Source organism: Calonectris borealis, chromosome 21, assembly GCF_964195595.1.
Source record: "Calonectris borealis chromosome 21, bCalBor7.hap1.2, whole genome shotgun sequence".
Taxonomy (NCBI): domain Eukaryota; kingdom Metazoa; phylum Chordata; class Aves; order Procellariiformes; family Procellariidae; genus Calonectris; species Calonectris borealis.
Genome location: NC_134332.1, coordinates 11,319,232 through 11,346,601, shown reverse-complemented (window position 1 = coordinate 11,346,601; position 27,370 = coordinate 11,319,232). Strand labels below are relative to the sequence as shown.

At 34.8% G+C, this 27,370-nt stretch overlaps 1 protein-coding gene and 1 long non-coding RNA gene across 9 annotated transcripts in view; both read left to right on the top strand.

The window, feature by feature from the left end:
• The window catches only part of DENND1A (DENN domain containing 1A), a 221,909-nt gene that overhangs the window by 11,124 nt on the left and 183,415 nt on the right, over positions 1–27,370 (top strand). For all 8 annotated transcript variants that reach the window (XM_075170831.1, XM_075170830.1, XM_075170832.1 and 5 more), the window contains exon 3: positions 26,331–26,374. In XM_075170831.1, coding sequence (XP_075026932.1) covers positions 26,331–26,374 — 44 coding nt within the window. The remainder of the gene's footprint in view (positions 1–26,330; positions 26,375–27,370) is intronic.
• On the top strand, positions 458–25,069 carry LOC142091488 (uncharacterized). Its single transcript, XR_012676823.1, has 4 exons — positions 458–475; positions 10,677–10,793; positions 11,358–11,470; positions 15,224–25,069. It is a non-coding gene; the product is annotated as an uncharacterized LOC142091488 (long non-coding RNA).

Below are 27,370 nucleotides of genomic sequence, written 5' to 3'. Positions count from 1 at the left end.
GTTTCACTGATACGAGTTAACCTTGCTTCAGGAATTAAATAAAATAGAGCTTCAAAAATCATAGATAGAGGGGCATAATAATACAGCTTATTGTCCAGCAGATACCAGTAATATATTCTGCACATCATCTATAATTGCATTATTTTTGCCTTTCTGTTGTGATACTTAAGTAATTAAACATGACTTGGGAGAAATGAGTAGATGTATGTTTTTGTTGACACTAAAATAATTATTATAGCACTTCTGAACACTACATGCAAGGTTTAAGGTCTACCATTGTTTTTGTTAGCATACTGCTTTATGTTATGTTATGTTTTACTGTTCATCCTAGTTTAAGAAAAATGTTTAAAACCAAACTTTGTTTTCAGTGCTTTTCATACTCAATGATACCAAAATCTTTGCAGCAGAGGAAGTCTGTGCTGCTTGTTTCATCACTGATGTAGCTGGTGCTTCTCAAATTTAAGAAGCTAAAAAGGTACCCGCTTAAATCTTAGCTGGAAATGCTAAGTTCTTTAGTGTTAGGGCAGCGTGTGTTCCATAAAATAGCACATTCCTAAGCAAATAATGTTGGCTGTTCTAAACTGAAGCTACAGATTACAGTTTTAATTTATTTTAATAGGTTTTGATGATAAATCTGTGTCTTTGGTGCATGATCTTCTCTCATTCATTGGAATTGTTACATGCAGTGGATAATTTGAGAGCAGAATAGATGCTTTGTATGAAATACTACTATTTTACTGGATTTCTTTTCCCATTTTTAAACTTCATTTAAAGGAAGGGAAAATGCATTTTATGAGATTGTGAAGTCCTTCTAATGGAGGGCTTGCGTATTTGTCATGGCATCTCATAATAGTAAAACTTCACAGAAATTGAGGTAGTAAATTACAAAGGACTTGTATTGTTTCTTTTACAAATTATAATTTCTTGTTAGCTTAAGCACTTCTAGAAATTCAGTTCTATACTATTGGCATATTATATGCTTGCAAGTAGAGTAAAGTGCATTGGAACTGTGTTTTCTTTTTTTTTAAACCTCATCTAAAAGATTGTTTTGGGTTTTTTTGAGATGCAGAAGTAGAAAGAATCTACTAGCGATTTTAGTGTAAATACTTATATAAAGAAAATGAAAGCATACTGACTATTTAAGAAATCTTTCTTTTAATTTTCAAAGCACTTTATGATCTTAAAACTGCTGCAGATCATTCATCAGAAATATGATGTGACAAATTTAGGCTCTTGCTGGACCTCAGCCAAAGATCCTCTCTTGTTGGATGGGGCTGTGACGAGAATTGTAGTCTAACTGTCAAACTGTTCACGTAGAAAAAGAGAATTTGTTAGTCTAAAGTAACTGATCAAAATAGTCTCTAAAGTATGAACATGTGAAAGTAAATGCTCACAAGAGTAAGACAACCCCCTACACCCCTATCTGGGAGGATGTAGCATGCTTTTGTATGGGGTTTTTGTGTTCTCGCCAAAGCAGACATTATAAAAGTATGTCAAATCTATAGCTTTACCATGTAGTGTGCCAAAAGGCCTTTCTCTCCAAGGACCTCATCTTTCATCTTTTTGTGAGTGTAGCATAAATTCTTGCTGTGTGTTCAAGGAAAAAGCTAAAATGGTTTAGTACAGCTAAAGGATTTCTTTCTTTTTTAAAAAAAAAACCATGGTAAGTTAGAAGCCTAACTGTGATAGCATGGACAAAATGTAGGTGTGTGATAGTTTAACAAATGTTCACTGGATTAGTAAAGGAAATGTAGTTTATAGTACTTCTTTTATGACAGAATTTAAAAGGTCTTGCTGTAAGACTTGCCATGTGCTTCTTTCTTTTCTGGAAAACATACCACTAAGTTGAAAAGGCAGGTGAATCTTAGAAGGAAACTATTAACTCTGAGGGAGTTTATCATTGTTTGAGAGAAAGGGTGAAATTTGCATTTGAATTGGCTCTGAGAGTAGCATGTACTACTAATCTTGTTCTTACTAGAAGCTTGTGAGTAGTTTAAGTACTTCCTTCTTTACTTTTCATGTTCTAGCCTTGCGTTGTAATAGCTCTTTTCCTCCCTCCCCCCTTCCCAGTAGATCACAGATGTTATAACTTAAACTAATCGAAGTCCTTAACTCTACTAGGAGAAGTCACGATGTGCTTGGGCCCTAAAATTATTCTGCAGTTGTCACTATGGTTTCCATGATAGGACTTTCACAGATAGAGAGAACTAGCAGGTTTCTCTCTCTGCAAAATAGACATACTGCTACTCCTTATCATTATCTTTTTGTCATACGTTGTAATTTTAGATAATGGAGCAGATAATTATTTAGATAATACCTCCTATAGACATGAAGTATTTTCTTGAACATAAGCAAAGTTACTAGAGTAGGATTAAGTTAAGAGTTAGTCACTCAAAAGTTTGTAAGCCTTACCCGTGCACCTCTCAGGGCAACCTTTATTTGTTTTAAGGTGAAAACATTTTGTTGGTTGAAGTTTGCCTGTTCTCTATTGAGAAATAGATAATATACTGAAGGTTGAGGAATAACAACGGAAGTGCAAAATTCAGGTCTCTTTCCATTAAATAAGGGCTTTCTGTTGAACATGTGCTGTAATTCAAGTATCACAAATTTTCCTATCCCATCTTTACGGTATTATGTTGCTACACCTAACTTCCTAAAGCAGGATTGGAAAAGTAACCAAATCTAAGTAGATAGGTAGTATTTGGGAATTCTAATTCTCCTAAGCTGCTGCTTTGTTTTTCTGTTTCTATTGATTGCTTTTCTTCTAAGTACAAACATGGTGGAAGAATTTCACAAAGAACTTATTAGGACCGCAGTATCCAGATCAAATAAGTAGCACTGTCTGAACTGTTTTGTTTGAAGATAGTTCAGTTTGGCTTTTACAGTATAAATGAAGTTTGAGTACATAACTCAATTTGAAGAGAAACTCTTTATGAAAAAATATTAAAATCTGTCATATTGCAAGTCATCATAAATTTTATCTAGCACATTTTTAGGTGTGTTCTTAGCTGATGATACTAGATTTAATAAAACCAAAAATGTTAATATCAAGTATAACTGAATGTTCTTTCATTTCTGTAAGTTATTTTGTGGGAAGAGATCTGTTCGTCCTTTTTGCTTCATGCTTTAACTACTTCTGTCTACAGTCTTTTCTATTTCACAAGTATTTACTAGTCTGCACTATATTGCTACTGCTGGCCCTGTTTAACTAGACAGAAAAATTCAGCACAGAAAGTCTCACTCACAAGACTTTAAACTCTTTTGTTGATTTATATTTTTTTAAAGGAGCTTGACATCTTCATCAAGTTCACAGTGGGCCTGCTTTGTTTGCTTTCTCTTGAATGCTTGATAAGATTTTTCTTCTATTGTTTTGTGCAGCAAGGACAGAACTTGCCATGGCTGAGGTGGTTTTTTTGTAAATCCACAATATGGTCATTGTCTGCTGCTGAATAATTGTGACTGCTTTTTGTACAACCAGAACTAAGGCTTTGGCTGTGAACAGATTCCTTCTTAGCGTGAAAAGAGACTAATCCATGTAAATACAGCCCCAAAATAAAGCTTTACAGAAAAAGGGAAAGGCTGCTAAGCAGGAGGGCAGAGGTCAGCAATTTAACCTTTAACCTAACAAATAAGAAGCATGAAAGTTCCCGAATTGGTTTACAAAGGCGAGCTCCTGTGATCTGTCAGTTTTTCTTTTCATGATAGAGTTGGGTGAGAAAACTGACTGACAGCTAGTGCCTTTTTAACTGCAGGTTGAAATTAACTGCTAAACTGAAACTTTTTTAGGGAGGTTTTTTTCAGAGATTTTAACAAATTATTTTCATTCACTAGCTGTACTTAGAGTTTTCCTTGAATTTATAGAGGAGTTTGAGTGGTTTTTCTTTTAAGAGTTTTTGAGAGACTCAATTTAGATACCAAATACTACTGAAACATTTAATATTTCAGCATTTGAAGCATTTAAGAATTTGATGAAGCACTTGTTGCAATTAACTGTTAATGTGCCCCTTTAAGAGTAGGGCTGTTATTCCAATAACTGCAAAGAGATTGTACTTTGAATAGAGTCAAAAAGCTGTTGTTAAAGGGGGTTTGTGTGACTTTATTTAAGGGAGTAATTTTAACTTTAGTTCATTCTCAGTCACAAAATTTTCCAAGGTGGTTTGTTTTTGTCCTTATTTAATCACAACAGGTAATCTCATTAATGAGTGTTAACTTTTGCTTAGAGCTTAATGCATCTGCAATCAGCTGTTAATCTAGATAGAGACGTTTCTGTAAAGAACTTTTAATTAGAGTGTCATTCAGATGAAAAAGAAACAAAGAAGTAATGACTTTAAAGTAGACTCCCCGTAGATTAAGAATAGTGATTTTGGGTTTTTTTGCCTAATGTTGTAAGCACCATCCCAGAAATGACTGACATTTGGTCCATCCACAGTATACTGATGCTTCCTATGAGTGTCTTCAATAGAAATAGTGGAGTTTAGAAATTGTGTCCATGTTTAGTCTGTTGACACATAGGTAATTCTACCCAGACCACTACTACTACTACTAGTTTAATGTGCCAGCAAAGCAAACTTGGTAAAGCAAAAGGTGAACTAGATCTATTTTTATTACTGGTTCTTTTTGTTTGAGGTAGTTCCTTGCAAGAAGAGAATGTAAACTCTAATTCAAAAAGAGGCCTATCAGAGTGCCCGAGGCAGTATTGGTCTGCTTCTCTTTGGTGTGATTTTTTTTTTGTCATGAACAGAAAGAGACATTGTCAGGTTTTCTTGTGTTTTTTTGTTGGTTTTGTTTGGTTTTTTTTTAGGATTGAAATAGAGTTAGAAAGATGATTTGAGGTTAAATTATTATCAAATAAGTGTAAAATTAATTCAAGACTACTGTTTTACTTCAGCAATGGTTGTAAAAAAAAAAAAAAAAGAAAAAAAAAAAAGAAAAAAAAAAGAAAAAAAATCAACCAAAACCAAACCAAATCCCAAACCCCACCTTTTGTGCTACCAGAGACAAAGCTGATCCTGCAGTATCCTACATAAAATGCTGCAGCATACCGATTCATGGTGAAGGGTCAGTGTGTGGTACACTTCCCTGTAGCAATGTTTGTGAATGACAGTGGTAAACCACATTTTAATCGTAAAGAACTTTATTATGTTCTGTTAATATCCTAACATACTCATTATCTGTGAACAAGGTGTATCACCTGCTCTCCACTGGATTCCATCATTGGAGAGGAGAGAAGGAATGCCAAGGGAATGCTGCTGAATCCTGACTGATGAGTAAGGAGTTTTTTGACCCTGCTGGGGCTACCAAGTTTTGGTAAACCATTTGTCAAAATTCCAGATGCTGATAGATTATTGGCTCTTAGGAAGATGATTTTTATGTCTTTTTTAGATGGAAACAGCTTTCGATATACTTTTTAATAGGACTTATTTCATGGAAGAGTGTGGTAGAAACCAAGGAAGTTGAACTGCAGTATTAAGGATGATAACCTTGGATGGAGAGGTGGGAACAAACAACTGATAGTGATAATCTATTATCTGGAATGGGTTATAGTCTGGAGAGTTCATTTGTTTATACTTCCCTAGGGATTTGGAAAAAAAAAACACAACCCTCAAAACCCCCAATATTTAAGTTGGATGTGACTTTTCTGAACTCTTCCATGAACAGCTATTTGGAGAGTAATGTTTTCTAATTTGATGAACTAACTGGTAAAAACAAATTATGCATACTATAGATAGTCAAATAATATAAGACTGTGTAGAAGTACCCTGTAGAATATAATAATCTGGGTGGGAAGGTGCCACACTTAAAGATGAGGAGCAGGAGTGAAGGGTCCTATTTACTGTGCCACAAATCTGCGGCCTGCCCCAGACTTCATCAACTATTACAGTACATACACCTAGGGAAGGAAAAAAAAGCAAACCAATTTTCAGTGAGTACTTTTAAAGCAGTATCTTGGATATTGTAGCCCAAAGAATTGCCACATCTAGAATTTGTGCTAGGATTTTAAATGGTGGTGAAGGGAATACACTCACAACTCCCATTGCGTTCTGCTGGGATTAACTGAATCCCATTTTTAGTTCCTTTGAAGAGTCATTTACGTTGAAGCTACATAGTTATGAATATAAGTAGCGGTAACATGACTTTTTTTTTAATTGATTCTTACATTGTTTTATCTCTTAAGTAAATAAATACTCTTCATTTATGTCTAGTTGACCTGTAAGATACTTTTGGGATCCTTGAGGTCTTCTATTCCAAAGATTCCAAAACCAGATCATCACTCTGTGGAAAAACACCCATCAAAAATAATTAATGCAGACTCAAATCAAATGCTAAAATGAAGACAAAATAGCTCATTAAGTATCACAGTATAGGTAGACAGTAGAATCAGGCTTTTGACTTTTCATATATGTAAGCTTCATATTTGACTTAATGTTATTTAAATCATGTGCTTTATCTCTTTGTGAATATGACACTGGGACACTGTAATCAAGTAGGGAAAGATACCAGGATATGAGAAAGAGCTCAGTCAGAAGAGAAATTAGCTTATGCTGTCTCTTCAATAGGCAGTTGAAGAGATGGTAGAACAGAACTGGCCTGCGGTGTAGGGCAGGATCAAATTGTAATAAAATATGGCAGATTAAAAAAACCCTCCCCTTCCCCCCCCCCCGCCAAAAAAAAAGAACCCAAACCAAAACACAAACCCCAAAACTTTCCTTTGCATTAAGTATGAGATTTTCTTCTAAAGTTGCTCTTCACTTGTACCTAAAGAAATGTCTCATTTTATCTGATACTTGTCTGTTGATCATTCACTCAGTTTAATTTGAAGAGGAGTTTATCAAACATGTTAAAAAGATTCAACAGGGTAAATAATTCTCTATTAAAGCTATAACCTACGTCCACAAATGCATTAAAATTCATACTTACAATTACCACAGACTAATACATTGATCTCATCTCATCCCATTTTATCCAGAGGTGATATTTGCACGTGGAAAAATGTTATAGATATGTTTATTTTGCTTCGTTATGATTAATGTCCTTCCACACTAAAGAGGTTATGTTTGTCCTGTATATTTGTTGCTTTTACTTAATGGCTTAAATACCTTACTTGTGTTTGTGATAATCTATCATCTTCTTCTGTACACAGCAGTGTTAAAAATTGTTTTGATTATGGTTTGAGAAAATTTACTTGTAAATTATTCACTAAAAATACATACCACTTCAATGTGTCGTAGATTCCGTCAGTACTATGTAATTAAATAGCTCTTAAAGATATTTTCTGCTGGAAAGAATTAACACGTTAAAACAGAAGTACATAGCTTTGTGTGTACCTTGGCAGTATTCATAAACAAAAATAGATGTAGTGAGTAAATAGAATTATTTAAGTTGTTCAATATTTTATTCTTTAATGAACTGTAGAGGTAAAAAGTAGCAGAATCTCACAATTTGCCATCTCTCTTGCATGGAGATTGCAAAAAGCATGCTTTGTTGCACTTACAAATACCAAATGTGGTATCCAGTAATACAGTAATTACAGTGCTTTACATTTTGATGTATTTCTTAATGGCTTTGCTTTGTCCTGGATAAGGGATTAGGTCCTTCACTATATTATCTTGAAGCAATTCTGTATCTAGACTAAATCCTTAGAATACAGTGGGTATCACATGGACAATTAAAATTGAGTATTGGCATGTTTTTAAAATAGTCATACATCTCAATTTTGTTTATCTCAAAGTTTTAAAAACCTAATGACCTCATTGCAGCTTGACTATAATTACCATGTTTAAACTTCTATGCATTTTTTAGTTTAAACAGCCTTTGTGTTTTTTTTTTTAAACCAAAAGAAAATTAATGAGAAGAGACAAAGAGACATCAAAGAGGTTTTCCCTCTGATTGCAGTGTTAGAAGTTTTGCCTGAAAATAGGTTACATTTCTTCTGTTTTCAGCTGAATCCTCATTAACTTTACATTTTAATGATGTCCAGAGCAAATTATACGATTATGGTAGGTGCCTTAAAGGGAAGCTTAAAGGACACCTTTTTAATGTTTGTTTCTTTATTGGTGGCACTATTTGCACCAGTGTTATAAACAGTGTTAGAATACTAAAAGTAATCCCAAAACATACCAGAAATATCTTCCATTTTTGCCATATATGTAGTATAAGTATCTTTATTTAATATTTAACACAAGTGGAGCATGTTTGGGGATTATCTTCATCTTTGTAGAAGAAAAATGTAAATCATGACCTTTGAAAGAGTTTACAAATTACTTCTGCATCTTATAATCAGTTTAATTTATAATGATAAAATAAAATGGAGACAGATGATGTAAAAAAGCCTTTGAATTGTTTTATTTTCTTGAACCTTCAATGGAGAAGATGATTGACATGTTAATAAAGTGATAGTTTGTATTTTTACAATGACATGAAACATTATTGGGGGAACTTGGTGGAATTTCAATTTATTCCATTTAGGAGAACTCTATTAGCAGTAGTTCTGTGTTCTAATACCTCTCCTACTAAAAATTGAGATTGCATAATTAACTTTTTAGGTGAAGAATTGTGTTATATCAAATGCAGCAACAAGAACTTGTATTTGGTACACCTTAAACAAGGTTAACTGAAATTGGCAATAGCTTGAATGGAAGTTGAACAGTTGAGAATCCAGGTAGCTCAAGATAATCTTATAAAACAAAAAGATATCTTAAAAAATAAAATGAAATGAAAATTGTACCCACTCCCCAAAAAAGTATAGCAATTCTATATTAACATTTTTTTCTGCTCCCCTTCTTCCCTCACACCTTTGCCCCACAGAAGGATGCCATTTCTGACTGTAGCTCAAAGAAAAGTTGGACCAAAAGGTCTTGTGAAAAGCGAGATCATCTGTTTCCCTGTCCTGATACTTGGCATCTGTGTTTTATGAATAGAACCTTTGATTTTCTTGTGCTGCACTCTTAATCAATAAACTAAATTTTTAGGAGGTGGGATTATGACAAGGGGGTGGGAAGAGGAAGAGGTAGGAATGTCCCAAAGCTCAGCTACAAGGTAGGACTTAAAATCCCATTGACATGGTGAAATATTATAATTTAAGATCGTAAAGGCTAGTATTCATGACTACATTACCATAATAGAAGTGAATTTCTGATTATTCCTATAGGTATGGCTCTGCTTGGCATATGATTTCACAAAGCTAATGTCCTGCATCTATATATTCAGTATTTCAGATCGGGATTTCTAAAAAATTTCTTTGCAATGGAAACAATCTTTAGTACTTGTTTTTAATAAATTCAACCTCCTCATATGTTCTAGACTCTTAATTCCTGAATGACTGGCTGTCTGCTGTAGTGTTATCCAAAGTTTGGTGTTGCCGTTCATCTGCAGGTCTGTGTTCTGTAGTTGAGTGGAACTGCAATTGCATATGGTCATCTGCTATGAGATGTTCTTGAGAGCTCAAATTTGTAATCATGACTATCAAAATAATCCTTTTTGTCTTGAGAATTCCACCTTAAGGGTGCTACAATTTTATGATCTGCGCTTCCACTGAAATTTCTATAGTGTTTTAGTGTCTTGGCATATGTACACATAGCCCTTATGTAAATGAAATTTTCCCTTTTATTTTGAACTCAAATAAATACATTTTTGCTAAATAGTGTCTGGTTGACTTCTTCATTGTTGATTTAGACTACTGTGTCTTGATGGAAGCATTTGATATGTCCATCATTAATAAATAATTGAATAATGCAAGAGTCATTAGACAAAAAGAAAACTGAACTTAACCTTCCCATTTCAGTATGATTCTTACATATTCTTTTTTTATATTGATAAATCTTCTGTAGAAACTGTTTAGAAATCTAAATTGTCGTGGTTGTCTAGGAGTTACGGCAGACCCAAACTATGCATCCAGTTTGGTGTGCGTTAGGTGATCTCTTGTTAGAAAATGGGTTTAAGTCTTTCAAACGTTTGGTGCTCTGTAAGCTTGAAAACAGCTTTCGAAAGTGGTGGTTTAAGTTCCCAGTTTAGCTTAAATCTCTTAGCTTTGATGCCTTCTAATGAAACTTTAGTTTGAAGATCGTATCACTAAAGAAGAAAAAGCTGAGTGCAATTTCCTGCCTCTTTTTCACCTTTATTTTGTAATTATTAGAGAATTTACAGTAACTTAATCTTTAGTTGAGATGCATAATAAAAATACTGATTAATAAGCTCTAGCTGACAGAAAGATGTGTACGTTATTCTTATTTCCTTGGCACGCAGGATTTTGTGTAGAATCATATTAGCACTAAAAACCTGAAATGTTCTTCCTGGTAACTTATTCTGCAAGTATTTGCAGTGTGGCTATTTCCAGCCAGTTATGTGTTAATGATAGTGCAAGGTTGAAACATTCCAATCATTCATATGCCTGTCCTCCCTTTCTCATATGTGTTTCTTTGCTCGGTGTTTTTGCCTTATTTCTTTTGCTTTGTTGTGGTCAATTCAGTCAGTATAATAGCAAAGACATTGGCTTTTTTTTTTTTTTTCTTCTTTAATGAAGAGTTATGTTAGAGATATACTAAAACAGAGATAAGAGCTATTTATGTCCTAAGCTATTGATTTTTAATTAATGTTGCCTGGGCTCATACATGTTGGCAGAATTGCTAACAGCTTGTGGCATTTTTTAATTCACATCTTCTTGTTTGGTATTTTGACAGTGTCATTCATATCTCATGAAAAAGTACCTCGTCAGGTTAAATGTATTAAAACACTGAGCAAAAAAAAAAGAGAGAATGGAACATAGGGCTGCCTAGAAACCTTGATCCATTGCCAAGGTATTTAAACAATTTAGTGTTTTGGTTTTCTAGCTCCAAGCTGCTTCTCAAATCCCTTGCTAATTAATCCAGTTAATTCTTTGTAGACTAACTGTATGCAGGGCTTTTTCTTGCGCTTCTATCGCTGAGAACCGTTTTGTTTGAAGCAAACCTAAGCTCTGTTATAAAGGTTGTAGTAATAAAGTGAGTACTTGCAGATATAAATACAGTGTTTTGAGCCTTTTTGAAAGGAGTTGTGTTTGTGTGTGTAACTTCTAATTTAATCTTTCATGTTTAAAAATTACACGTATATGCACGTATAAAAAGATGGAGAGAACTTTGTCATTAGTTTGATCATTTAAGAAAAAGCAGTAGAGCCTCTATGGAACAACTATGGCATGAAGTATTAGTGTTGTGATATTACAATTAGTGATATATGTTTATTTTTCAACAAGTAAATTACTGTAAATGCTGTTCATTTCTGTACTCCAAAGTGGATGATTTGATATAGGGCAAATAAGAGAGTTTAACGGGAAGGAGAGTTTTTAGAAATGACCTATTGATACTTTGAATTTTCTTGATTAGAGTGCAAAGGTGGTATGAATTCAGAACTGGAAAAAGCAGCTAGGGAGCAGAGAGCTTAGAAGCCCAATTAGACATGGTATGAGATAATGAGAAAAGAGTATACACTTCTGAAGGTGTGCTTGTCTGTGATAAAAGCTGCTACAGCTCTTGAGCTTACTTCTTGTTTTTAAGATTTGTTGAAAACTGCTTCCCCTCATCATACTGCTTATCAGTGCTAAGCATATGATTGTGTGCAATAATGCAAGCGTAGCACTAGCTATCAGCACTAGCACTATGGGAAAAATGTCTCTCTGAATGTTCTAGTCCATCAGCTTTCTCGGTTATTTTGAGAAGTTGCTTCTGAGGACGTATTGTCTATAGGAGACAGCTTTCCCTCCTATTCTGTGTAATAGTAGGTGTTCTTGCAAACCAGTGATGATGTGTAGATATTGGAGACTACATTTGTGCTGGCAGCTGGCCGTAACGAGTTACCATCCTCGTTTCCTTAGTCATCCTCAGTAGATTTGCATGTCAGCACAATGGGAGTCGATGACATCTACACTTGAGCACCTTGTGGATCAACCTGTGGAGAAAAATTGTGCAAGTGGATTAAAGTTGCATTTTTAGATTACCTTTGGAATTGGTAGTGAAGGAAAAAATTGTTTTCAGCAAATCTGCTGCTAAGGGTGGACAGATTGAAAAGAATTGGCAGAGCTCTTGAAAAAGTCTGAAAGTGTAGTTGGGAGTTTGTTGTGTAATAAAGCTGGGCAAGGAAAAGAGAAAGGAGATTAATGAAATTGCTAGTTTTATATACACCTGATTTCCAGGGCTGGCAATTAAACGAATGTAACATGATTATGAAATGTTCTTGCTCAGAGCTAGACTAGTCCACTATATGAGGATAGAGATATCCAGCTATCTCTTGATAGCTGGATATGTGCTATCGTACATCTTGGAAGAATCAAATATCTTAAAATGTTCCCAGTGCATTTCTATTTTGCAGTTAAAAATCCTTTTGATACGCTTGGCTTTTCTGCAAGTAACAAAAATATTCTAAAGTTTTTTAGTGAGATGATAGATTTCCTGTCTAGTTGCACTGAATATCAGCAAGCTCTTCTTTATATAAAACAAATCATTCTTCATGCTGATAGTCCTGCTTTAAATGTGCTAAACTTACTTTCTCGGAGGCCTTCTTTTTATTATAGCATCACATGTGGCATAAAGTGAGCTTTGTTAATAGTAACTGAAAGCATTGCAGATACGAAACAGGTCAATACTGCAAGTGTAAATATACCCACAATTCTCTTGCAGTGCTTGATGCTGTCCAGTTAATGAACTTTACTCCCAAAGAGAGAAGTCATTCTGAGTAGCTGAACACTCAATGATTTTCTTTTTCTTTCATCTCATGGTCATTAGCTAGATGAGGTGTATTTTTCCACGTTAGGACCTCTTTCTCCCCACCCCCACTAAGTTTTGAATATTGTTCTAGAAGTTCAACTTCTGTCATCAACACATCTGACTCCACAGAAACTTTTTGCAGGAGAGTATATTGAATGCTTTTCCTGTTTTTACAAACTTTCCTCTCATTTAATGCTTCAGTTTGTAGGCTTTCATAAGACCTCAGTGATGCTGCAGCCTTAGTTGGGGCTCACTGTGACCAATCTCTGATTTATTTTTTTTTTTTTTTTTAACTTCCTTCCAGCTTACTGGCCCTTATGAATTTTTGTTACCATTTTGATAGAATGGACAGTGCTAATATGACTGATCAGTTGAGATGAGCATGTTCATCAGTGTTCATACAGTTCATGCTGAAACAAAAAGGTGAAATTGAGTACTGAAGGGTACAAGGCTAAGTTCTGAAGTACATCAACAAAATGATTATTGCTTTTATGTATGATCTTGCACACCTTAAAACTTAGGAGTGAGTTGGTGACCACTGAAACTATTGGTCGGTTAGAATCACTTAATACCATAGATTTCTGTAGTTGTAAATGCATTAAGCATGAAGCTCTCAGGATGTGTACATTGTTGTAGAAACCACAGCTGTAGTATTTCTCTTTATAATAAAGTCTCACAAAAAATGATAGCTAGGTTTGACTGTCCTGTATTTATAATGAAACATATATGAATCAGATTCATTGTATGATAGATAGGATATGTTTTACTATACATTCCAAAAAGTAAGTTAACATCTCCACGAAAGAAACCCATAGAATTAAGACCGGGGTTTTCAGTTTCCTGTGTCACAATTTCATCTTCGATAGAATCTGTTTTTTCTGTTTCAATGCCATTTGAAAAACTAAAGCATCCTGAAATAAGCAGAGATGCAATAATAGAAATTTTGAAGCCATCAAACCCCAAAATTATTCTGAAGAGCGTGTTTTCTTTAAAATCTTGTATTGCTATGCAGGGAGATTCCCATAAGAGATTATATTTGTGCAGATCAATAACGCAGAGCAGTGTCATTGGGAGCTGGTGGTACACTCCTGAAGTAACACATGATAACTTTGAAACTGAAAACAGCTTGAGACTATCAATATTGAAAGTATGAAAGTAAGGTCAGAGTTTTAAACATTATAAAATTACATAGCTTAAGGCTTAGAAATCAGTATTCACTGTTGCATGGTTAGCAAAGAAGGTATTCTCTGTGTAGTTTAGGCAATTATACAATTGCTGAAGAGTAGGGTTGTGGGTTTTTTTTTTCTTTTTTAGTACAACACTTCAAGAACTTATGGTTGGCTAGAACACTTTTGTTCCAAGTGCTTTTTGAGTCAGTTCAGATTAAACCTGAAATGTGACGGTCCATGTAACAATGAATATATTTCTGCAGTACTTGTATGTATTTGCCTAATAATATGTCTATCTGAATTCATTATGGTTGGTGAATTTTGGAAAGAAATTAAAAAAAAAGTTAGATGACTGTAAAGTGTTCTGTAATGCATGGAAAATATAGGTTATTAGCAAATTAAAATGGCCATAATATCATTAAAACTAAAACCAAAAATTGCAAAAATAAAGCCGTTTGGAAAATGTTTATAAAACTCAAAGTATTTTCTAGTAATGAAAAGCCTGGCAGTATGTTGGAAAATACTATTTGTTTTCATTAGCAATTCCTTTACGTTTTGTAATGTAGTTGATTGATTGCCGTGGCCACGTTGTGGTTTTACATGAGTTCCTTGTGATATAGTATTTCTAAAAACCAATATGACATTAAAATGTTATTCCTGGCTTTCTTCAAAACAACAAACAGAATTAAAAATTATCTGGTTGACACAGGAAAGTAGAAAATATGACATTATGTAAAAATTCCTCTTAAAATTAATTGAATAAGGATTTTTTTGAATGAAGGTGCTTATTAATATGCCAATGTTAGGAATGAATTAAGATGGCAAAGTAAATCTTATTTTTGCTGTAAAAAGCTAGCTTAAAGAAATTGTTTTGGGTTACATGTGCTTGAACCTTCAGCAAAAGCAGTAATCTTGGGAAAGCAGATAGGCATACATAAGCAATTTGAAATACCTGTCTTGTAAATATTAAAGAGAGTGACTGTTTCTTGTAAAAATGTCGAAACTCTAGTTGCTTTGGTCTTATCTTGCGTAACTTGAGAATTTGCATTCTGGAAATGTAAGTTAAATTGGCAGATTTACACAATCACCGCTTGTGTCTGGTATTGTTAAACTCTAGATGATGCACTAACTCTGGATTAATTTTTGCTGCTGCTAGCTATATGTGATGAAGGTCTGTTTATTTTTCTTCCTTTATTGCTTCTGAGACTTAAGAAAAATCTTATCTTGTAAATCCTGCCCTGTGTGGTATTGGCACTTCCAGATTGTCACATTTAAATCATAGCATGAAATATTAGTTAACTGTTTCTTTCATATTTTCAGGACAAGGAGGGCTTGCCAGCTGCTGTTGAAGTGAAGAGGCTGTCACCAGGCAACTCTGCTGTCTCGGAATATAAATACAAAGAGGCAGGAGAGAAAGAAATTCAGTATTCATGACCTGAGCACTTGAAACATCTCTCTATTAAATTTATGGAGTGGTGAAAAGGTTACAAGAAAAAAATAAACTGAACAAACACAAATAAGTTTTAAAAATTATTAAAAACAAAAAAGCTTACTTAATGTAGGTGTTCCTATTCAACATTTACATTTAAACTCTTTTGTATAATTATTACAGGCAACCTGTAAAATGTTTCAAAATGCTTCATATTTAATTTTGTAAGCCAGGCTTTGTGGATTTCTTGAATGTTGAAGTAGGATGTTACTTAATTGTATTTTTTGCGAGTTTTAGCTGCTATATAATTTGCTGACTGAAATTACAGGGGGAAAAAAGAATTAAAAACATAATCCATTCAAAATTTGCTCCTTGCAGGCCTCCTGGAGTTTGGCTTAGATTTCCAGTAATACTAAATTTCTGGGTTGGTTGAAGAACAGATGGTTATGAAGAGAAATATCCCCTTAAGTGCATAGTAAAGCAAACTCAAAAGATTCATCAACCGTGCTTTAATGTGGACTTGAGGTATCACCAAAGTAATTAACCATTGCATATAAAAGATCTAAAGACCTCAAATGAAGATGGGAGAAACATGTAACAAACAAGACTTGAAATAAGTACTTTTTTGTCTTCTGTTTTTGATCTCTGTTATTTTAGCTTTAACTCTTTCCTATGCATCCCCTTTTTATAGCTGTAGTTATATCAGTATCATCAGTTTAAAAATTAATCTGGACTGAAAGTTTTCTGCTCTTCTTTGGAAAGAAATAATTCTGAGTTTTCTGATCACTGAAGACATTTTATGCTTTCTAACGTCTCCTTATTCTTACAGTTTAGAATGTTAGTAGAAGAGAAATTAATTTGTAGTGTTATACAACTGATTTTTTAAAATTGATTTCTTGGTATGGATGAAACAGAAGGAGTTAAGGATTTAATATAGAGGTAATTCCCCAACCATATTTCATGTATTGACCAGTCTGTGCTTGCAAAACAACTGTTTCACAACTTCCATTAAAAGAATTGGTAAAGTTTGGATTAAACCTGGCACCGTTCCACATAAGAATCCAAGAGAGTAAATAGTAGCAGTTGAAGATGGAACATGTTACCTTATAAAAGAGTCTAACTAGTCTGATGCATAACTTTTCCAATATCCTTTTACTTATTATTTATCAGATCTTGACTCTGACACATCATTTTCTTCAGTCCATTGCTTCTCGATCTGCTTCTATTACAACTTAATGCTGTGGAAGGGAAGAACCGATATTGTTCCTTGGGAGAGAGATGACTGACTTTATACTACAGAAGAGATTTGACATAAAATATAAACCGAACCGACTCTTCAGTTTTTGTGATTATGTTTGCATTAACATTTAGATCAGAGCTAACTTCAGTGTTGGGTTTTTTGTTTGTTTTGTTCGTTTTTGTTTTGTTTGGTTGATTTTTTTAAGTTCTCCAGCATCTGTTTATTTCATGATCCTTTAGCTCTTCAAATGGTATTGAAACAAAAGAACAGATTCTTTCAAAGTTGTGTAAGGAGGAAACTAGAAGTACCATTCTTAACTCTACTACTTTTCTGTAGTGGAATGTCCGTGTGATGCTAAATGCCTTTTAAGTGGCAAGCTGGACAGTTCAACAACTTGACATGACACCAAATAACTGATTAGGACTTGCTAAGATGAAACTAATGCAGCTGCCTCTTTCTGTAAAAGACAATGAATGTTTTTCCTGTCTTCTTATCCAAGAAGTGAGTGTTGTTTCTATTTTGCGCTTACTGTACTTTAGGTTTTTTAACAGAATTGTAAAATGAATTTAACCAAGACCCCTTTAGATGGAAAGTTGGTTTGGATGCTAGAAGCAGTGAAAGTCTCATTAAGGTTTACTCTGAATGGGTCATAAAGCCTGCTGATGGGCTAATGCATGCAATGGAAAACTGATGTGAGGAGATCAGTTAGGAACCCAGCCATCTCAGGTGTACTGAAATGTAAGGGCAACTTTGACAACTTTTGCCAATTCTTGTATTCTTAGGGCTATTACCTCTCCATATCATGCAGAATCATTTGAATTTTAAAGATAATTCTCTTTATTCTGGAGAACTGTATATAGCCTTAAATAAAAATCCACAAGGAAGTTGTAGCTTAACCTGCTTTATTTTGGAAGGATTTTTAAAAAAAAATATATAAAATATCGCTGAACACTGCCTAGGAAAGTTTTGCTCCTCACTGGTCCTCTGGCTCTTGATGTGTTAATAATATAAAACAATTATGGGAATCATAGTGATTTGCTTAATCTGTTCTGGTTTTCTCTCTTCCTTCCTGTTTCCTGTGGTGTATATTTTATGTTGCCTTTGCTCTCAGTCTTTCCTGCTTTTGGATCATTTTACTGAACTCTGAACAGCATTTCGTGTGTGAGTTGCAAACCTTATATTCTGTTTCTAGATTAAACTGTTGTGAAACGCATTTTCATGTTACCAGTGAGGTTTTTGGCACTTGCAAATGTTCTGTTAAGAGAGAGAGGCAAACTTGCAAGGCTGTTTTTTATGGCGTTAATGTCAATGGACTCATTTGAACAGCAGCTGATATATATAGTACTTGCTGATTCACTCAACTTCAACTGCTGATTCACAAAAACTTCAGTAACTGAGAACGATAGGTCAGTGTCCACTTATTTATGCCTAACTTGTCGCAAAGATGCAGACTATATCCTAGAAATGGAATATTTGTTTGAAATGTGATCTGCTAGGTGAATAGTTTCATTGCATACTATTCTGAAGTGGGTTGTATTTTTGAATATTGAACCTGCTATGTATGCTTGCTATGCATATTGATATCTTGGGGTAACTTCAATTGCATGCATTGTGGTGCTGGCAGGGTTCGTTTTTGTGTGTATTTTGGTTGTTTTTTTTTTAATATAGTTTGTAAGACATTCTTACAGAATTTTCTTTTACATCTTGGTTGTTTTGTCTTGTACAATTTTAGAATAAGGAGTACTTTAAGAAGAAAAGATTGAAGTCTTAAAGCTTCACATCCAGAAAAACATAATTTTTATTCTATACGTATTTTCTGCCAGAACTTGTTCTGAGGTTTCTTGTCTGTCTTCTTGTGTGTGTAGGTTTTTTCTCTCCCACATTTTCTCCACCGCCCCCCACTCCCCTGCCTTTTTCCCTCCTCCCCCTCTTCCCCCACTCTGAGATGTTATCTGCATGCTAAGTCTGCAGCAGTTTAGGGGCAAGCAGAAGTGTTCGGCTGTACTGAATACAGGACATCAAGGAGTTTGCAGAGGTTTGGAAAGAAGTTTACATTACTTTTTAGTTGTGCTGCATAAGTACTATAATGTGTAGTGGGTGTTGAAATTGAAGTTGGTCTGAATGGAATTCCATTTTATTTTGGAGGGATTGCAGCTATAAAGACCTTAAAGAAGTGAATGAGTTAAATCATTTAGTTAGGGAGGAAAAATGAAGTAATTTTCACTGTATTTTTCAATTTGGGATTAGTATATCTGAATGATTTGTAGCCAGTATGGATCAAATTGGCTGACTTTTATCAGAAGAAACAGGTTAGTATGTATTGGTTTTGTGTGGTTAACTGTGGGAAGTATTTTCTGATAATTTTTTGAAGAACTTCCCTGGTTTTGTAATTTCCGTACACTTCAAATACAGACCAGTTTGAGTTGCGCTATTTTTAGAAGTAATTAAGCATGCCTCTTTTAAAAGCAAAACTCTTCACTTCATGATGTAAGAAAAGTTGAGAGTAAAAGAGCAGCATAGTTACACTAATATGCCATTGTAGCATGTTCCCATCCTGTCATCTGGAAAATTAAATCAGGTTACAGCATGGATTAACATCTAGACTTGTGAGGAGGGAAAGGTAGTGTCTTAAATGCCATGAAATTGAACAATGGGATTATACAGTTCACAGCTAATTTCAATATTCTTCTATATTGGCTTTTTGTTGAACAAGATTCTGTAGGAAGAGGCAGTAATAGGTTTTAGAACTTGGAAACATTCATGTATTTACCAAAATACAAACAATAATAGCTTGAATATGGTTGAGTAATCCACGCAATACTCTACATAATGTGCTTAGGTGTGAGGTAGAATCTCTACTACTAGAGGAAAACCTGAATGTGTTAGCAGTGAAAACTGTATTCACCTAGTGTGGAATCAATGGTTTGTGCTATCCATTTGTTGATACTCTATAAATGTGTGGCAAGGAATCAAAAAGCTGCTGCGACAGTGCAGAAAAGTTTTACTCTTCTATCACTGAGAAATAGCATTGTCTTTTCTTACCCCTTTTCAAAATAAAAAATAAGTTCAGTTACAAAAATTTCACATATTCATATGAGAATTGATTCAGTAGTTTCCCTCAAAAGTGCCTCTTAAAATAGTTGCAAAGGAAACTGCTTCAAAAATAACCATGTGATCTATTTCGTATGTGTTTTTCCTAACTGGTCCTAGAACAGGGTGTCTGTTGTGAGTAATAAGGGCTAGTGGATCTCTGGGTCTTTGGCCAACCTAGATTTTATGGGCAGCAGCTGCTTTGTATGGAGCTATATCCTCTGGGAAGAGGGCTTACGATGATGTGCATCAGGTTGGTAAGTGAACCCACTCTGACTTCAGTGAAGTCAGTCATGAATCTTAGGAAATTCATATGACATGCCATTGGTTTAAAAGCTTTTTAAATCTGAATGTGAACACTAGGAATAAAATTGACTTTTTCTTAGTACCAACGGTTTTAATGTAAATTTGTGACGTGTATGTATTTCATTGCACTTGCGCCCATGCAAGAATGGGAGATTGCAGATAAGATGGTGTATTTTAGCTTTATTTTGGAATGGTGTTATTTGTATACTTTATGCTTTACACTTGTAACTTACAATTTTTGGTGCTATATTTCAGCATGCTATTAATACTAATAATCGGCTATTTCCCAGAGAAGTTTGTCAGCACTTGCTTTAGGCAGAAACTGTGTGGATCTTGTAATCTTTTGTGAGCTGAAACTACAAAGTCAGATGTAATGAAAGATAAACAGGAGATATTAAGTTACCATCAACATACAAGTTCAGCCTGTAGCACAACTTAAGTTCATGTTTTGGGGTTTGGGAAAAGTTTAGTTTGAGAAGCAGCTCCATAATTCATGTGACTTTTTTTCTTTCTGTTGTTAACTTTCACTTTGTCTGTTATTTGTTTTGCAATGTCTCCTTTTGCTGATCTCAGTTGAGCTTTTAATGCTTTATAACTTTATAGATGACTGGTGCGCTGGAAATCTTCAAGCTCTGTACTTCGCTGTAACTATGTAAGAGGTTGGTTAGATTTCAGTCTGGCTCTTCCCTTGTTCTGATGTCAGCAAATAGATTCCACTCTCCTGAACTTGAAAAAAGTATTTTGCGTGTGTTTACTTTGCCTATGGAGTATTAAAGTAGAAAAATATTTGAGCATCATTTCATTAGAAAGCCTGTTAAGTACCTAGAATAAGAGCGTTCACTGTGTTTTGAGTTGCAAAGGCTTTTCTTACTGTCTGGAGATACAATGGAGCTACATCTAATTCTGTTTGCATGCAGTTGTGCAAAACAAATTACCGTTAGTAAAAGTGTTTGAGGTTTTCAAGTTACTTCAGTTTTATAGACACAGTTGACAGTCAGTTATGTTCATGTCTTTACCAAGTATTTCACATGTGTACTGAAGCATATTTTACTGATACTGGTGGTGCTGATTAAAGCTGAATCCTGAATCCTTGTTTGAGCTACCCTTCTGTATTCCTGCGTTTGTATGATCATTTTCCCCTGTTCAGAATAATTTGGATATTATGTCCATTGTGATTATTAGGTGCCTTGTACTTATCCTTTCAATGGAGAGCCTGGCCATGCTGAGTAATAGTGTTTGTTTTGTAGATGTTTATATTTCATAAAGTCGGGTGTCTTGATGGCCCCTATCTAAATGTATGTCTTTATGTAAATCCTCTTGGTTTAGTGAGGGTGCTCTATCTTCATGGAACTTCATGTAATGACTGCATAGAATTTAAATATAATTTTATTGTGTGTATATGTATAGGTAGGCGTAATTGAAAACACCTTTCAAATGAACATTAGATTAACAACGAAGAATGGATAAAGTGATAAAAGCTATAATAAGATGTGATGTAGTTTCTTTTTCCATTGTATAGTGTTTTCCAAATAAAGATACTGAAAGTTTAGTAAATATTCCTAGACCATTTAAAAGCTGAAGTGATGGAGCTGATGCAATGTTAAATATAAAGTACTTGTAAAAACATGAGGACGTGCAAGTGTGTGGCTGCCAGGCGTAATTTAAAGGTGGTTTTCTTAACTGCAGGGTTCCAGGTTATATGGATTAGCCATTCTGATTCTGTTACGAGATGTAACAGAACTGTATACAAACTATATATCCCACTGTCTTAACAGGCATGTGACGCCCAGTGCAATTCCACAAGGTGCTTTGCTCATTCAGCTAAGTACCTATTGCTGATATTTCCATTGAAGTTGGTGGATGAGAAATTAAATTAATTTCATGCATTTCATGCATTGTGGATGAAATGAAATTTCTTCTAATGTATACAGTTGATTGACATAGGAAGTTTTTATTTATCTTAAAGACAACTTAGCTTATGAATGTATCATAGCACTGTGAGATCAATTTTTTGGACGAAAATATAATTGTAGACTGTGTACTTTGAGAACACATTCACCTTGGACCTGTAGAAACAGGTAGGGACTAATCACAGTTGCATCTTCTTCTAAATTACGGTGTGGTAATATTTAATCCAGTGAGTGAAATAGTACTATCTACGTGAGGATTCAGTTCACCAAAGCCCGGATTCAGTTGTTTTCAGTTGCTTAGGCTTGAAAACAACTGTAACTACTTCAGATGCTTGAAGTCTCCACAGCACAGCAAGCATCCAACAGATTTCCTCCTGTCTTCTTACTGAGCCTTGCAGTGTGTCTCATTTTTTAAAGAGATAGAAATAATTCATCCTTTAGGATACAGATCAATAGACAAGTAAAAGTGGAATGGTACTAGTTAAGAGATATAGGAAAGACTATGTAATAGCAAAGTAAAAATTATATTATGGTCAATAAGCTATTATGTGGAAAAGTTTAGAAACTCTCCATTTTGTGTTACTGAGTTGCTTAAAAGGCCCATTTCAATAAGATCTATTACCTGTGGGTTTGTAGGGCTTTGGGTCATCTTTTCTTTTTTTTATTTTTTCTTCTTTCAATCTTCTTCTGTTACCAAGCTCACTGAAGACGCAAAATAAGAAATAGATATTCTAAATATTTACTCACAGTTTATGAGTTACCAGGCTGGATGACCTATAGAAGGGTTCTTAAAACGTGGCATACCTGCCTCTTGTGGTATGCAAACCACAGCAGCAAAAGATAATCCATCCTCGCTGCCTTTTCTCAAGAGAAGGTGGAGGCCAGCCTTCTGCATTTACACGTGGCCTGACCCAGCAGTGTTGGAGATGGCTGTCAGTATCACCGCTCCTGTGCGAGGAGAGGAAGCCATAGGGATGGACAGCAAAGATCGAAATGGTGCTCTTCTTGCAGCAAGGATATATATCACAATTCTTTCCAAGAGCACGTGCCAAAATTTTTGTTTCAGAAGCAACAGTCTTAAGCTTATTATAAAGGTGATCTGATTTTTGGTGCATTGTAAAGCTCTTAATAACCCATGGTCTAATTTTTAACTAGTGCGTGTTACCCCTAAAGAGCAAATACTCAGAAATGCATAATTTCTGAAATAATTAAGGAAAATAATTTTGTAGTAGATCAGCTAAACATTTCAGTAACTTTAAAATTGAAATATCCTTCATTACTGGCTATTGATACCAAAGGATATTAAAGAGATATTGGAGGTATGCATTCTGATGTAGTGATGGTGGAGAGGGAAATAATTGTTGGTAACTTTGTATTGGTAATCACCATAACTGCATTTTAATTATGTACCGCACTCTACATCATGTGAATGAGTAAACATTGAAAATTTTGCCAAATCCTGGTCAGTGTATAGTCTAGTCAACTGATGTACAAAATGTAGTGGTCCTTATAAGAGATGAGGACAATGGAAAACTTCTGGTTTATTGTAAGTTGATTTATTGTAGGGGTGGTGAGGCATGGGAACAGGTTGTCCAAAGAAGTTGTGGATGCCCCATCCTTGGAAGTGTTCAAGGCCAGGTTGGATGGGACTTTGAGCAATCCGGTCTAGTGGAAGGTGTCCCTGCCCATGGCAGGGCGGTTGGCACTAGATGATCTTCAAGGTCTCTTCCAACCCAAACCATTCTATGATTCTATGATTTTGACTTGCCTGTGTTAGGGACATGTATGGAACAGGGAGGGGTTTTTCTGTTTATTTTACGCTGTGTTTTCTATAGCCGCTGCTCCGCCTTATTTCTTGATGGCACATAAGTTTTTGAGAGGCAGGAAAAAAAATCCCAATTTGCTGTAAGAATGAACATAATTAAGTAAAAACTCTGAATGAAAATTGATGTATATAGACAAAGCTAAAATTAAAACCAAAATTGCCTAACAACAAATTCTTGGCTGTGATTTTTAAGTTATTATTTAAGTTGTGTTTTGTTTCATTTTGATGAGAAAGGTTTGTAAGGTGGCCTCTGAGACAATAAAAGCACCAGCATGTATTTGTTTGCCCATGATAACTTTCAGCTACCAGTGCCTATGAGTGAATCTTAGTATCTTGCGAAGTGGTGCACAATGCACTTCTATCTCCTGGATGGTGATCTTGCTAGGAGCTTTCAGGGTTTGCATAAATACTGACAAACAGGTTCCCATAGGCCTTCCTCCATGGGCTATAGGAGGAGGAGCCTTTCCTCCCAATGGGCTCCTGAAACACAGAAAGGCTTTCAAGATGCTAAGAAAACAGGAAAAATACATGCTTACACACACACACAATTACTTTGTATGACTAATCTCTTTTGTTGTATTTTTAAAGAATGGAAAAGGTGGATTGCAATCTATGGAGGAATGTGTTTAGAGCAAACACACTATGGATTTATGTCCCAATTTAATTCCTCTTTTCCTTAAAAAAAAGGTAAATTATAAAATGCTGTGTGTGTCAGTATGTGTATATATATTTATACTAAGTTTGAGAGCAACTGGTCAATAGAAGTGGTGGTGGGGGGAATGTCAATATCATGTCCCAGGCACCATTACAGATTTCTTGAGCAATTATGTAGTCGGATTTACAAATTTTATTTCTTTCATTGATTTGTCTTTTCTGTCTTTCTGAGGAAAGTTTAGCCTCAAATAGTTAATTTTAAAAATATTTAAGAATATGCATCATAATAGATGTTGCATAGTTTCATCTTACTACTGATACTGTGCTTGCTTTGGTGAAATATGAAACTGTATTGTTCTGTTAATTGTTACTTGTGTATAAAGGACTGTTCATACCAGTTCAGCTCTTCACATTTGTTTGCATGTTTGGACACAGCTTAGTACACTTACCTGCATATGGATTTAGAAATTTGCAAACTAAGGCTAATGTGATCCCCTGCTTTCTATTTCTACTTTGTTGTGTTAATGTAGAAGGGTTTGCTCATATGCATATGTGAAGTTCGATATATTGTATATGTAATTGTATGTGTGTAATGGTGAAATGTTAAAACTAAGCATCTGATTGTCTGGAAAAAGTTAAGCAAGAAGGTTTATTAATGTACAGTCTTGCTGTTTTTCTAATGTAAAAAAGAATACACCTTAATAAAAAGTTTGCATCTGCTAGCAATTGAATCACCAATCAACTGATTTATTACTAAACTTTGCCAATGAAGAAATCTAGCGTGGGACTATTCTGAAATAACAGCGTGTGGTGCATGTGTCATAAAAATGACTCTTCCCCTCAAGCCTCAGCTACAATGCAGCGTAGCAATAATTGAGCAGTAGGTTGTGTATGCCACGTCACTCCCAACATAATGATGAAAATTTATGGAAAGTGTATAGAGAGTCAAGAATCTGGTAACAGTGTAAGCAGTGAGCAAAGCCTCATACAACCAAACCCATCTGATTGCACAAAAGAAACTCTGTAGGATAGTTGATTTTTTTCTGCGCTTACACTTTGTTCTGAACTCTCATGTGATTGTTGTATGGTTTGGGTTTTGGTTTTTGTAATTAAAAAAATTCTTTGTAGAATGGAATCTGGTATTCTCAGCCATATTCCTTTGAAAAATGGATGTCTTTGAAGAGTTCTGTTTTAAATAGGTTGTCATATAAATAATTTCAATCATGATATTTTGTTGTTTTATGAACATCTCTGATTAGATTCGGGGAATACTACCATAATTTTTATTCTGACAAGCCAAAGGACGTTGCATCAGTCTTGAATGCTTGCTAATCTGAAGCATTAGAGGTTTCAGGGCTACTTTAATTACCTCTTTCAAATTCCAGATAAATATTTTTTGTTTTCTAGGGAGCATAGCTTAACATTAGTGTAAAGTAATTTTGAGACATTTGTAATCTGGTATCACTGAAAACATCTGTGGAGGTTAATTGACGCAGTGTCTGTAGCTGGCAAAACTGGTTATCTGATTACAGAGAAAATCTAAGTGCATTTGGTAACCATTTTCTGGTGACAAGCCTAGTTGGAGCCAGAAAGATATTGCACAAAGTAACAGCCTAAAGTTCAGTGTAGCACCAGGACATCCCTGGTAAATAATGTATATATAATAATGTATATATAAATATCTATTTACATATAGATGTGTGTGTATATGCGTGTGTATGTACACACAGATATTTATGGTTTCATGTGTGTTGCGTGTGTATGTTTTATATACAATTTTTTTTCTTTCTGGAGGAGGGTAAAGGGAGAGCCTTGAAAAGTCCTTCCCTGCTCTTATCAACATAGCAGCCTCAGCTGCCCTCCTTGGATCCCCTGCCAGGGTTGCTATCATCTTCTGATCAAATATTAATGTGTGATTCTCTGCTTGCTCACTAATCCAAAGCCAATTAATATTATCTGTCAATTATTTACAGATCCTGAGGTGCGGAGGCAATTCCCAGAGGACTACAGTGACCAGGTTTGGAATGCGTAATTAATTTTTTACATGACAAAATTTATTTCAGGGTTGTTCAACATATTATTGCTGCTCTTTTTACTGAAAGAGATAAATTCATTCTTTGAAAGAAAAAGAAACTGTAATTAGGAGCAGAAGGATAAAAACATTTTAACATTTAAAGCAGAAAACGGAAGAATTTTGGATCTCATAAGATTGTTTTACAATCTAGTTTTTACAAGCGAACATGAGAGCGGGAAGGAAAATTGATTAATAAATTTCACTTTTTGCCTTTAGGTGCCACAGCTTGCAGTTCATTTGGCAGTCCTCACTTCATTGTCTGAAAGGTTTATAGCTATATTTAACTGGGCACCTGGCACTACAGTACATTTTTTAAATTCTTGCCTGATCATGCAGTCTCTAGTCTGTTTCAAAAAGATGGTATAAAAATACGAATGTGCAGGTAGAACACACAGGTATTTATCATTTAGGTTATACACAGATTGAATCTGGAATTTTTCACAGGATCTCTAGCTGACTTTGAAATTAACAGCTTCAAGTTACCTTGTATTTTACTATGTCTCATTAGAAGTGGATTGGGGCAGGGGTCAGAGGTTAGGGAGAGGGGATTATTACTGTGGTGTCTATAAGTACTGCTGGAGTTAATGCACTGTTATTGTTTGTCAGCATTTAGGGTAACTTGCTGCATCTGGCTTGTGAGTGCAAGCTGACTTCTTGCACCTTTATTTCTGGGAAGTGCTGAAGTTATGGCATTGTATAACTATTTAATATAACAATAAATTTTGCTTCAATGAGTCTCTGATACTGAGTTAGGGTCAGCAGAGCTATTTTATTTCAGATCCTTTCCCTCTAATTACATTATCATGCAATATGAAATTTTGTGGCATTTAGACTAATGCATTTAACAAATTGTTAGATGTGATAGCTCATCAGGGCCAGAAAAAATGTTTTGATATTTGGCTGTAATTACTCTATGCAATGGGACCTTGACCAGGGCTT